The 11,724-nt window shown below is 39.1% G+C and overlaps 1 protein-coding gene across 2 annotated transcripts; it reads right to left on the bottom strand.

Moving 5' to 3' along the window:
- Positions 1-2,176: 2,176 nt before the first annotated feature.
- On the bottom strand, positions 2,177-6,883 carry LOC140225462 (cytochrome P450 4g1-like). 2 transcript variants are annotated; one of them, XM_072304464.1, is made up of 3 exons: positions 6,733-6,883; positions 4,527-4,633; positions 2,177-2,282 (listed from the first exon to the last, which is right to left on the bottom strand). In XM_072304464.1, the coding sequence occupies exons 1-3, from the start codon at positions 6,881-6,883 to the stop codon at positions 2,190-2,192; spliced, it is 351 nt and encodes a 116-aa protein (XP_072160565.1). In that variant the 3' UTR covers positions 2,177-2,189. The 2 variants fall into 2 exon arrangements, with proteins under 2 accessions (XP_072160565.1, XP_072160564.1); XM_072304463.1 differs by lacking the exon at positions 6,733-6,883 and adding an exon at positions 6,454-6,682.
- Positions 6,884-11,724: the final 4,841 nt, after the last annotated feature.

Raw genomic sequence — 11,724 nt, 5'->3', positions numbered from 1 at the left:
AAGATGTTTTAGTTACAGAACTATTGCCTGTAACTTAGGGGAAATGTCAAAAAATTACCTAACAGAAAAATTAGGATTTTTTTTCTGGGGGGGGGGGGGCAATTTTTAGGGGCCACGTTGGCGCAGAGCCATAATGTTTTAGGCCCCATAACCGATTTCTAAGGCGCATTTGACGCGTTGACGCTTGTGAGTCTCGAACCCTGGTTAGCGTCAAATATTTCCCGATCGTTGAGTAATTTTCGCGTTTTCAATTTTGTCTTGGGAACGGAGTTCCCCATGATATTAGAATCGTTCCGTTGCTTTCGCTATGGGATTCCCTATACCTCTGCGACCTTGAGCGTTTCGCCCAGTCTCCGATTTTTGGTTGATTTTCCGATGTATCAAAAACCGTTGTATTTTTTAGCCAATCATGTCTCTACGTCAAGTTGTGTTGATTGCTAAAATTCGCTTTCAGCGAGTTTTTTTCCACCTGGAGATGTCGTGTCTGACTGGTAAATCTGCGCAGAACCACGAAGTTTCGTTTTTAGGCAAATTCTTTTTTTTTGGAAGGTTCCGATTGGTTACTTTTCGCCATCAGTTTTCTGTTCGTTGGTGCAAAAGATCGCCTACCTCGTTGCTCTTGAGAAGCCGCCATTATCCCACCTCAAATTTTACAAATAGAAATAAAGACATAATAACCATCGTACAAGGTGGAAAATTGCTCTGGAGGACTCGGTACGGACAAATAAGTCAAAATCAGACCTCGATTGATTGATTTAATTCATGGATACGCAAATATTGCCTTAGCTCAACTGCCGCGATCGGAATGCATACTGGGATGAACCTCGAGACACATGATAGCATAGGCAAACAATGTCTCACAGAGAAAGGCGCTTAGCTCGTTTCTCTCATATTGAAGACGCGAATCGCTCAAGGACAACTCTTGTGATAAGTCCCGCCCATCGTCCGAGTCTTTTAAATGCTATTTTTTCTCTTCCTGCCGCTGATCTGTGATAGCCTAGTTGACTGAGGCGCCCCATATTTTTGATAAGGTGCGGGCAATAGGTGATTGGGAGTTCGATACCCGACGATGGGAATTAATTTTTAATGGTTGTATTGAATGTTTTAGACCAATCATCAAAAAATAATTAATACTAGATGATAAATGTACGAACATTTTCTCGTGAGTTAATATGTTAAACAAAAATACTGGAATATACCTCCTTCATATAATCAGCCACATGTTTCCCCAAATTAATGACGTTATTTTCTTTTTTTCAATAAAGTTTATTTGCATTCAACGTTCGTAAGTTAAGCAAGATGTACCTATTGATACAAATAGAAAGACATGAAAATAGTATGTCTAACATTTCAGTTGTTTTTTTTTTTTTTTTTTTTTTTTTTTTTGTTTTTTTGTCTTTTCAATAAAACAAATTGACTTGGACTAGAATCAGTGTATCTCTGAAGACAAAAGCTAAGTTTTTTGATACAGAAATACTAATATATTCATCCGTTATATAATCAGGGAGATGTTGACCCAAATATTGATGTATATTTTCTCTGTTCGCCCAAATTAATGATGGTATTTTTTTTTTTTCAAAAATAAATAAAGCAATGACATGAAAGTAGTATAGTGCACATCGAACATTTTAGTTACATCTATTTGAATGAAAAAACGGCAACTTAGGAGGCACATAGGTCACTTATGATGCGTATTCGGGCATATGTGTAGAGTAAAAATATCATACTTTACGCCGAAAAAGCGAAACTGAAAGTTAAATGCGTTAACTTCCGAAAACCATGTATAATCCAACGAAAATAAATAATTGGTAAATAACAGCTCTCTTGTATGCAAAGAAAAAAAATTAAAAATGTTAAAAAAGAGATGTTGACACAAAATTACATAGCCCCTTCAATTCTGAAGATACTGCAAACGAACTGTACCTTAAAATTTTCATATCCCAGAAGCTAAAGTTCCCATGACGAATATTGCTATCGCTAGCGATTGCAAAAACCAACTTGTTATGTTTCAAAATGGAGACAGCAAAGACGTGATGTAACGTGAGATTTTTTTATTTCTTATACGAGTTTTGTACCGACATATAAAAGTCTAGAATGACTTGAATAAAATTGTATCAGTGATAAAAAAATCCTAAACGAATTTCTAGATATTTTTTTAGAATTTCTTTGAAGAATACTCGGTATTGATATTACTCACCATTGGCAGAAAACATCGACTTCGTGGCAAACTGAAACAGTCTGTAGTGATAAAATTTTTCAACATTTCCGGAGGACAAAACCGCCTGAAAAGTGATACATAGAAGAAAAATTCCACGATTTTAAATTTTTTTGAAAGTTTTTGCTTAATTTTCAGCAGTTAGAGAGAATTTGCGCTACGGTAATGTTGCTTAAATAAAGGCGGCAAAATTACTGTCAACTCAATTCACTCTTATTTTTCAGCATGTAAGGATTCAATTTGATTAAAAAATCTCATTAGATTTTCTGCGTCGCACGGTGGATCGAGTCGGCAGGATAGGTTGGACAAAATTTGGAAACTTCAAAGGCTCATACCTCCGTTTATACAAAACTTTAAGGTTCTAAAAGTAGTTCCAATTGTTTTATCGTGACATTTCCTTCTTGAAGCGCCCATTAAAGTTTAAAATGTGACGAAATAAACATTAAAATTTGCAGTTTTAGTCAAAAATTTCATGTCCGACCTCTCTAATTGACTCGATCCATACTGTGAGACGTCGTTGCGTCGCCTTCCGGCCAAAATATCATAAACCCCATATGACGTTTAAAATGTTTCCCGCTTTTTTTTTTTTTTTTTTTTTTTTTTTTTTTTTTTTTTTAAAACAGAGGAATTGTTCAACGAAGCTGTCCGAAACTTTCACTGATTTTTCTTTGTGCCGCTGCCGATAAAATTCAGTGAAATTTTCAAACAGCCTTTCAACCAATAATTTCTCTATTAAAAAATAAAATGGCGGCGGAAATTTTGAAACGTGGCATTGCGCTTGTGATACTTTGGCCGGAAGGTGGCGATTGCAGCAATGACTCTGTAACGGATATAAGAATGTTCAAAATAGACTGGTATGAAATGTTTTTGCTCACGGCTTTTGAAACAGTGCATTCTGACGCTAACCAAAAGAAATCAACCAAGCAACCTTACTTGACTCCTCTTCCCGTTTCAAAAGTACCATAGATTTCAGTAAGTTTTACTGACATTGTTTGAATGTCGTGACTTTAATTTAAGGCACCAAAGTCGTTATTGAGGGTTTCAATAAATGTAGAATAATTCACAAATTGAGGACACCGCACCAAGGACAGCCTATAGGCGTATAGGTCGTTATTACGCCCATCTGCTTTTCGGATTCTACCTACCCTGGACTATGCTGTGGTAGCGATAGAATATAGATAGGTAACGGCTCGAGCTCGAGGTCGAAAAACCTTTTTTTTCCGAGTTAAGTCAGGCTTCTGGATCGATGGGTGCAAGAACGACCTATACGCGCGACCTTATCATTCTCGGTTCGCGGGCATCGGCGCGGCGCGGCGATAGTGATGGCTCGATTTTTTTAGCTCATTTATAAAGATTTGTTTTTATTTCAGAAAAACGAGCTATTGAAATAATTTATTCTCCTCTCAAACTAGCCATTACTCCAAAAATATATACTTTGCATGTTGCCACCAAAATGACTGTTGGGCGTAATACGGGCCCATAAACTTAAGGGCCTATAAGGTGCTAGTTACCCCTCTCTTTACTCACTATCGATATTCTTTCCTTTTGCGTTAATCATGCGTGATTAAAATGATTTATACGTCATATTGCCACCAAAATGACTGTTGGACGTAATAACGACCTATAAACCGCATTTTTAAATTAAATATATTAGAGTGTAAACCCAAAATGTATCGCAAAATCTACCCGGCATCCTTCAATAGAAGGGTTAGGTCATCCAAAAACACCAAAACAGGGTACCTGCATAGAAAAGTCTGCGCAGTACATCAAAAACAAAACTTTAAATGCGTTTTTCTCAAAACGCGGTTTCCAGTTATAGGCTGTTCTTGGTGCGGTGTCCTCAATTGTAGTGACTTGCTGATCGTTGCTCTTTCTTTTTTTATCAAGATATTCAATGGTTTTCGTGAAAGTATTGCTTAAAATCCAACCCTTTAGACCATTTGTCAATGAGAGGTGCATTAGGTAATTTATTCCAATAGAATTAATTTTCCACTAAAAATTTTACGAACGTTCCATTGAGAACAAGGGAAAAAAGGTTTAGTTTCAATCTTGAGCATAACATCCAATATGAACTTAGTGCCAATTAAATTTTGTCCAGATATTGTATTACAATTTTGAAGATCCGTTTCTTAAATTGAGTTGCATTGTAAAATAATACTCTGAAAAATATCACACGGGTTCACCTTCTCAATTTATATAACAGAAAAGAGAGGATTCATTGTTACTCTTGAGCAACAGATAGAATGTTGAGTCAAAGTTAAAGAAATTACGTCTAGTTATTAAATTCCAAGGTTGAAAGTTAGTCCCTTACATTGCATACTTCCCGACTGCTTGTAAGCAAGTGAGGTTCCTCCCGTTCCCAAAACACAGCAACACCAGGATATTTCTTCACAAATCTTTTCAATTTGGAACATATATCTGAAAAACGATTCGTGAATATTGAAATATGTAAGCAAAAGTTTTAAAATGGAGCCCATGAGCATTTCTCCTATGCTCACTTGAAAAAGCAAAGCGTCATTTCGCAACGACTTGTCAGAAGTTCCTCCGCTGAATAATTTCAAACTCTTAGGTAAATATTGAGGGTGAGGCCAAATTAAGGGCGGAAAAAGTACGAGGTCTGTTAGATTAGAAACCGGATTTTGGTCATAACTACCCCACAATGCGTCCAAATTACGTTTTCTTGAGCACTTCTGATAGCTGGAAATATACTTAAGAACGCTACGTTCACAGATTTTGTTTATTTTGATCAGTGTTTATTCTGTGTCATCTTGAATACGAGTAAGTCAGGTGCGTTTTGCGATTTTCATCATGCGATCACTGATAAAACAAAGATTCAACATTAAATTTTGTTTTAAACTCGGTATACCTTGTACCAAAACTTTTGGTATACGCTAAGTAAAGTTTACCATGATCATTGTATGAGATGTTCCCACTGTTTTGAATGAGTTAAACGATTCAAAACTGCGGGGCGATTATTGAAATGATATCGACTGTACTTATGTCGCCGCTTTGTCGTGTCGCGCCATCGACTAAGCAATTGCTTAGTCGATGGCGCGACACGACAAAGCGGCGACATACAGTCGATATCATTTCAATAATTGCCCCGCAGGTCAGGAGTTCGTCAAAGATGAGGAGCATGGGAATCGACTATGACATTTGTCACGTGGAAGAAATGCGGGCAAAAGTGCTCGAAAACGGTCGTTTCGAGCTTGTTGAACAGAGTAATATTTCTGAAGGCTCTGTACATACAATTTTGATAGAATATGTAGACACGCGCATCGAGTTTCAGGTACACTTGCCCCTTGATTGTTGTCCGTTGAATGAAAATCCAACCAAATGTCAATTTCCCTTTAGCTGCTTGAACGTTCTAACAGTGATCCTACATTTTTGGATAGGATAATTTTCGGTGACAATATTTTAGTGTACGGCTACGATATGGAGACAAAACTCCAATCGTCCTTGTGGGTTGAAAAATGTAGTGCAAGACCGAAAAAAGAGAGACAAGTTCGGTGAAACATAAAAATCGCAAAACACCCTTGAGGCTGCCTTACTTCAAGCCACATACCAACGAAGCTCATTAGGATTTTTCAAACTTGTGAACGTAGCGTTCTTAAGTATATTTCCAGCTATCAGAAAAGCTCAAGAAAACGTAATTTAGACGCATTGTGGGCTAGTTATGACCAAAATCCGGTTTCTAATCTAACAGACCTCGTATAAGCACGCAAGTCATGCTGAAGAGACGATAGTAGACATTTTGCCTTTAGGACATTTTAAATAAGACATTTTCGCTGGAAACCGAATCCAGGATGTTTTCGGCAAGTAATATAGAAATACTAAATGAAACCGCCATGAGTTTATAATTTCTTGGTTTTATTTTTAAGCTTTGAGAAACAATAGTTGGATTGCATTTTGCAAAAAAGAACCACTAGCATTGCAATGCTGCTAAGATTGTGCAACTTCTTTTGTCTTGGAGGAAAACCCCGATTATCCATTGATAGTTTCTATTTTACTCGCTAAAAACTGTAAATTTAAGACAAAAATTACCATCTAAATTTCATAGTTTTTCACGATTTACGCAATTTTATTGCAAAAGATGAAGTTGCACGATCTTAGCATCATTGCAATGCTAAGGGTTCCTTTTTGCAAAATGCAATCCAGTTATTCTCCCTCAAATTCAGAGGGGATTTAACCTAAAAATGTTATTACGGAGAAAAAATTCCGAGCAAAAGAACACTTACTTGTACTTGAGATTCCCAAAAGGAAGAAGCTTGCACCTATAAATGGCAAAGACACTGGCCCAGGTAGCGATGCCATGAATGAGTAGATTTTTTGATGTTTCCACCGCCGATAAAGCGCGCGAATGATAAGAGCCCCGATCAAACAAGTCCATAAAATATGTGAGATTTTTATTGGTGGAATATTGATGTCCATACTGGCAATATGACCTGAGGGGAATATGTGAGGGTAACCATAAAATGTTACTACGGAGAAAAAATTCCAAGCAAAAGGACACTTACTTGTACTTGAGATTCCCAAAAGTAAGTGGCTTGCACCTATAAATGGCAAAGACACTGGCCCAGGTAGCGATGCCATGAATGAGTAGATTTTTGGGCGCTTCTGGGTACCAGATGCGCCCTTTCCAGCCGTTCGACTCCCCCGATGTAACATGTACTATACTACATACCGTTTTGCCTTATGGGTAATGACGCCATTCTGGTACACCCGGGAAAATTTGATTTTTTTCTGCATCTGGTATTCGTAAAAGTTTTCGTGAAATGTTTTGCTTTTAAGCATAACAATCTCGCACGGACGTATTACCTGGTTAAACTATTTTGGGGCTTCGTTATGCTTAAATGCCTCATATTCGAGGTTGTAGTTTCAGATTGATTCGAAAAAATCACGAACAGTCACGTGATCTCTTCATTTTAGTGACGTATTACTGTGCTATTTTGTGATTGGTTCATTTTCTCGGCGCAGCATCGTCAAGAGTCAGCTGTTTGCGGCTCTGGGTTGAAGTAGAGTACCTATGTTAAGAGAGTATGGCCACTGGGTCCCATGGAGAGGCTTAGGACCCAAAAATGGCGGTGCTTTGTTTTGGTTTTTGAGGATGGGAGGGGGGTCATTGCCAACTTTTGACGGTTATCACCAACCGCACTTGCTGCCAACCTTACTACATCTAAGATCATTTTTCTCAAAAATTGCACACGATTAGCCTTAAAAATATGTAAAAAAGTCGCAATAGTGCATTTGGGTAAAGTTTTCGTTACGATAAGCAAAGACAACTACATTTTGAATCATTTTGCATTACATTAACTTTATGGCGTCCGCCATTTTTGGGTCCTAAGGGCTCCATTCAGCCTAAGATGGCTGAGCCAATCAGAGGTGGTAACTCCAGTGGCCATACTCTCTCAATATAGGTACTCTAGGTTGAAGGTTTAAGGTTATGTCAGAGAGAATAGAAAGTTAGAGGCCCGACTCGATGTTAGGTAATTGAAACAGATGCGCTCGCAGCGCGCTCGCTGGCAACGTACGCAACTACTATTGGGCGCTTCTGGGTACCAGATGCGCCCTTTCCAACCGTTCGACTCCCCCGATGTAACATGTACTATACTACATGCCCTTTTGCCTTATGGGTAATGACGCCATTCTGGTACACCCGGGAAAATTGGATTTTTTTCTGCATCTGGTATTCGTAAAAGTTTTCGTGAAATATTTTGCTTTTAAGCATAACAATCTCGCACGGACGTATTACCTGGTTAAAGTATTTTAGGGCCTCCTTATGCTTTAAATACTTATATCCGAGGCAGTACTTTCAGATCGATTTGAAAATATTACGAACAGTCACGTAATCTCTTCATTTTAGTGACGTATTACTGTGCTACTTTGTGATTGGTTCATTTTCTTGGCGCAGCATCGACACGTCAGCTGTTTGCGGCATTGAGCGGAAGGTTTAAGGTTATGTCATGGACCAAGAGAATGAATAAGGACCCCCAACTCCAGTAGTTAGCGGAGACATTAGCGCTGCCTGGCAGGTTCACGCCGTGAATATGGGTCCAGCCAGCAGCGCCGATGTTACCGCCGGCCGGCCGGTCCCTCTCTTCCCCGCGACCCGCGCTTCCCCACCCACTGCTGAACTCTTCTTCACGCGGCCCCGCTCCCCCGCGACCTGCGCGCCCTACCTCGCGGCGTCACGACGCCGCTGTCCGCTAGATCGCGTTGACGCACCAGCTTTAGAGGTTCCGCCGCTCTTTCCCGTCGTCTGATTTACAGTGCATCCTTTATGTTTCCATTCACCACCAACCTTAATGCATCACAAAGTACTTGTGGGAAGTTTCAGATCTTCGCGGTCGATCTGAAGTCTTGAAGGGTTTTGCGGTTAAAGAATCCCACGTTAAATTCCAGTTTCGTCAGTCTTCGGGTACATAAATTGGTAGTAATATGTTTCGTCAAAGAAGCGCCCTTCAACGCTTGGGCGTTGGAACTGCTTGTTTTCTATTGTTTTCCAGAGACTAGCGGCGGGTATGTTGCTGCCGGACCACCTTCACGTAGGCAATTTGTTATACATCGTCCGTCCGCAATACTCCCGCTTGGCCGTATGAAACCGTTCCTCGCATGCGCAGTGTTAAAGAAGCGCCCTCCAACGCTTTGGCGTTGGAACTGCTTGTTTTATGTTTCCACCGCCGATAAAACGCGCGAATAAGAAGAGCACCGATCAAACAAGTCCATAAAATATGTGAGATTTTTATTGGTGGAATATTGATGTCCATACTGGCAATATGACCTGAGGGGAATATGTGAGGGTAGGTAAGTATGAGGACAAATTTTGTCACTAACTAATTTTTTGCTCTCTCAAACGAGCTCTTGCATGTCACAGACATCTGCCTCTGTTAAAGTGTCTAGTGTTAAAAATCCTAGTGTTGTAAATATAATAATAAGTTTTCTAAATTAGATGGAGAAAAAGAAGAGAAAAAGACTGAGAGAGCTCTCCAATCTTTGTTTCTTTTGTTGCCGATCCTTCGGGATTTAAGAAAAGTGAGATCGATCCCATCGATCCGAAATCGATGATGAGAATAGTTAATCGTTCTCAGGTTAAAATTATCCCTTCATCTATGCTTATGTACGATAAACTTATTGTAAGCCTTAAGCAAAAAAATGACATTGTCAGTTTCATACTTATCAAAAAGCATCAGAAAAGACAATTAGGCGGTAGTGAGGGTCTCCCTAGAGATTATCTTCCTCTGAGTTTAAAATCCGATTTTGAACAAAAAATCCCAGGTTTAGTTGTTAAAAATGTTTCTCAGATGCGACATCAGATTACGAAGACTCCACTTCCTTTATTTTTTGTGATTTTTTGAGTAATGTACATGTTGCCAAAATATGGCAAATAAAATCCATTAAGGATTTTATTGTTTCACTTGAGCGCCTAAGGGACGTAGGGAGGTCATCCAGTGTAAGAACTGCCTCGCCTTTGGGCACTCTCGATCACGATGCTATCGTGATCCTCGGTGCCTGCTGTGCATTTTCATGCCCTGGCTGACTGCCCGCGTCCCCAGGAATGCCAAGAAATACAACTCCCTGTGTTTCCCTCATGCGTTCACTGTGGTGAGATGCATGTGGGAAACTACAGGGGATGTAAAGTTTACAAACAAATACGCAAAAAGCGTATGGGTAAAAAGCCTAAAGACGAAAAATTCGTCAATCATCAATTCGTACCCCTTAGAAATTTAACTGTGCAGGGCAAGTCGTATGCTAGCTGTAGCTGGAGCTAAACCGCAATCAAAAGACGCTTCACAGCCAATTATCAATGTTCAAGTTCCTAATAGTAATCTAAGTAATGTTCTTTTTCAATAAGCGTATAAAGACTCTAGAGGAGTTTTAAAGCAATCAGAGCAGATTGAACGTATGAAGGTTATCGAGGCCTTTCTCCCCGCCCTCGTGCGAGGAGCATCTCTCTCGATGCCGTAATCTGCGTTCATCTCGTTCCTCATGTCTTGATAGGCATCTTTTCATTCTCTGTTTTTTCGTAATTGTCTTGTCGAAGTTTTGAGGTCATAATTCCTCGCTCCTATCAGTATTATTATTTAAGGTGTTTTTCTCCTTTGATTAGGTTTTTTGCACCTTATATTTTTAGCTTTGCGCTTTTATCCTTTGTTTGTAAATATAGTATACTATAACTTTTCTCAATTTAACTACTTTAGCTCTTAAGTTAAGCTTACCATATTAGTTTATTACATCATATTAATAATCTAAAATTATGTTAATCTACTAGTTTAAGGCAGTGACTATATAACCGAGCAGTTCAAAGTCCTGTAATTTATTGTATTTTGATGCAAATAAATTGAATTTAAACAACAAAAAATGTTGCTGCCGGACCACCTTCACGTAGGCAATTTGTTATACATCGTCCGTCCGCAATACTCCCGCTTGGCCGTATGAAACCGTTCCTCGCATGCGCAGTGTTAAAGAAGCGCCCTCCAACGCTTTGGCGTTGGAACTGCTTGTTTTATGTTTCCACCGCCGATAAAACGCGCGAATAAGAAGAGCACCGATCAAACAAGTCCATAAAATATGTGAGATTTTATTGGTGGAATATTGATGTCCATACTGGCAATATGACCTGAGGGGAATATGTGAGGGTAGGTAAGTATGAGGACAAATTTTGTCACTAACTAATTTTTTGCTCTCTCAAACGAGCTCTTGCATGTTAGATGTACAGCGACGAAAATTATGTTCAAACAGTTAAGTTTAGTGCGACGTCGGTTAGTTTGAATCAACTTGGGTTAATGTGCCAATAGCGTGGGTAAAAATAACACTGTATCAAAAGGCAACACCTTCGAACCCTTATTAGTAAGTAATCTGCTGCACTTAAAATTTCACATCTTGAACCGACACAAGAATGTCCCTCGTACCTACACGAGATCAATATGACGAGTTGTTACTTAAACTGTGACTGAGCTCCTTTCTTCACAACTTGTCCTCGTCTCAAATTTTCCGTTTTTTTTTTTTTTTTTTTTTTTTTTTTTTTTTTTTTTTTTTTTTTTTTTTTTTTTGCTGCTGCTTTTGCTCTCTCAATCTTCACAATGACACAGTCCGGTGAATAATTTTAAGTGGCTCAAGTTTTTTTTTTTCCTTGAATCCTTCAAAATCTCATCGTCGCGATTCATCATAATTGGATTAAATTGCAACAAAAAAGTTGCCACTCAATTATGTTTAAATCACCAGGATCATACAGGGTGTTCGTAAAGTCCCCTCTCCCCCCTCTAACTTTTGACCTAATTGAGGTAGAGATTTGAAACTTGGAGGGTGTTCCTAGATCAAAGGGAGCTACTTTTTGACCCCCCCCCCCAAAAAAAATTTTGGGGGGCCCCATTTTGGGGGGGTTACGGACCCTAACTTTTAATTTTCAAATGAGAAGACCCCCTTTGTGATACCTCGTTCGAAAGAGCATAAAAAAAAAAAAATTCCGCGCAACTCGGAAGTCATTATCTCAAACCGTTTCAAAATGGCGG

Source organism: Bemisia tabaci, chromosome 9 (assembly GCF_918797505.1).
Source record: "Bemisia tabaci chromosome 9, PGI_BMITA_v3".
Classification (NCBI taxonomy): Eukaryota; Metazoa; Arthropoda; class Insecta; order Hemiptera; family Aleyrodidae; genus Bemisia; species Bemisia tabaci.
Note: the sequence above shows the minus strand (reverse complement) of the source record. Positions and strands in the feature narration are given on the sequence as shown.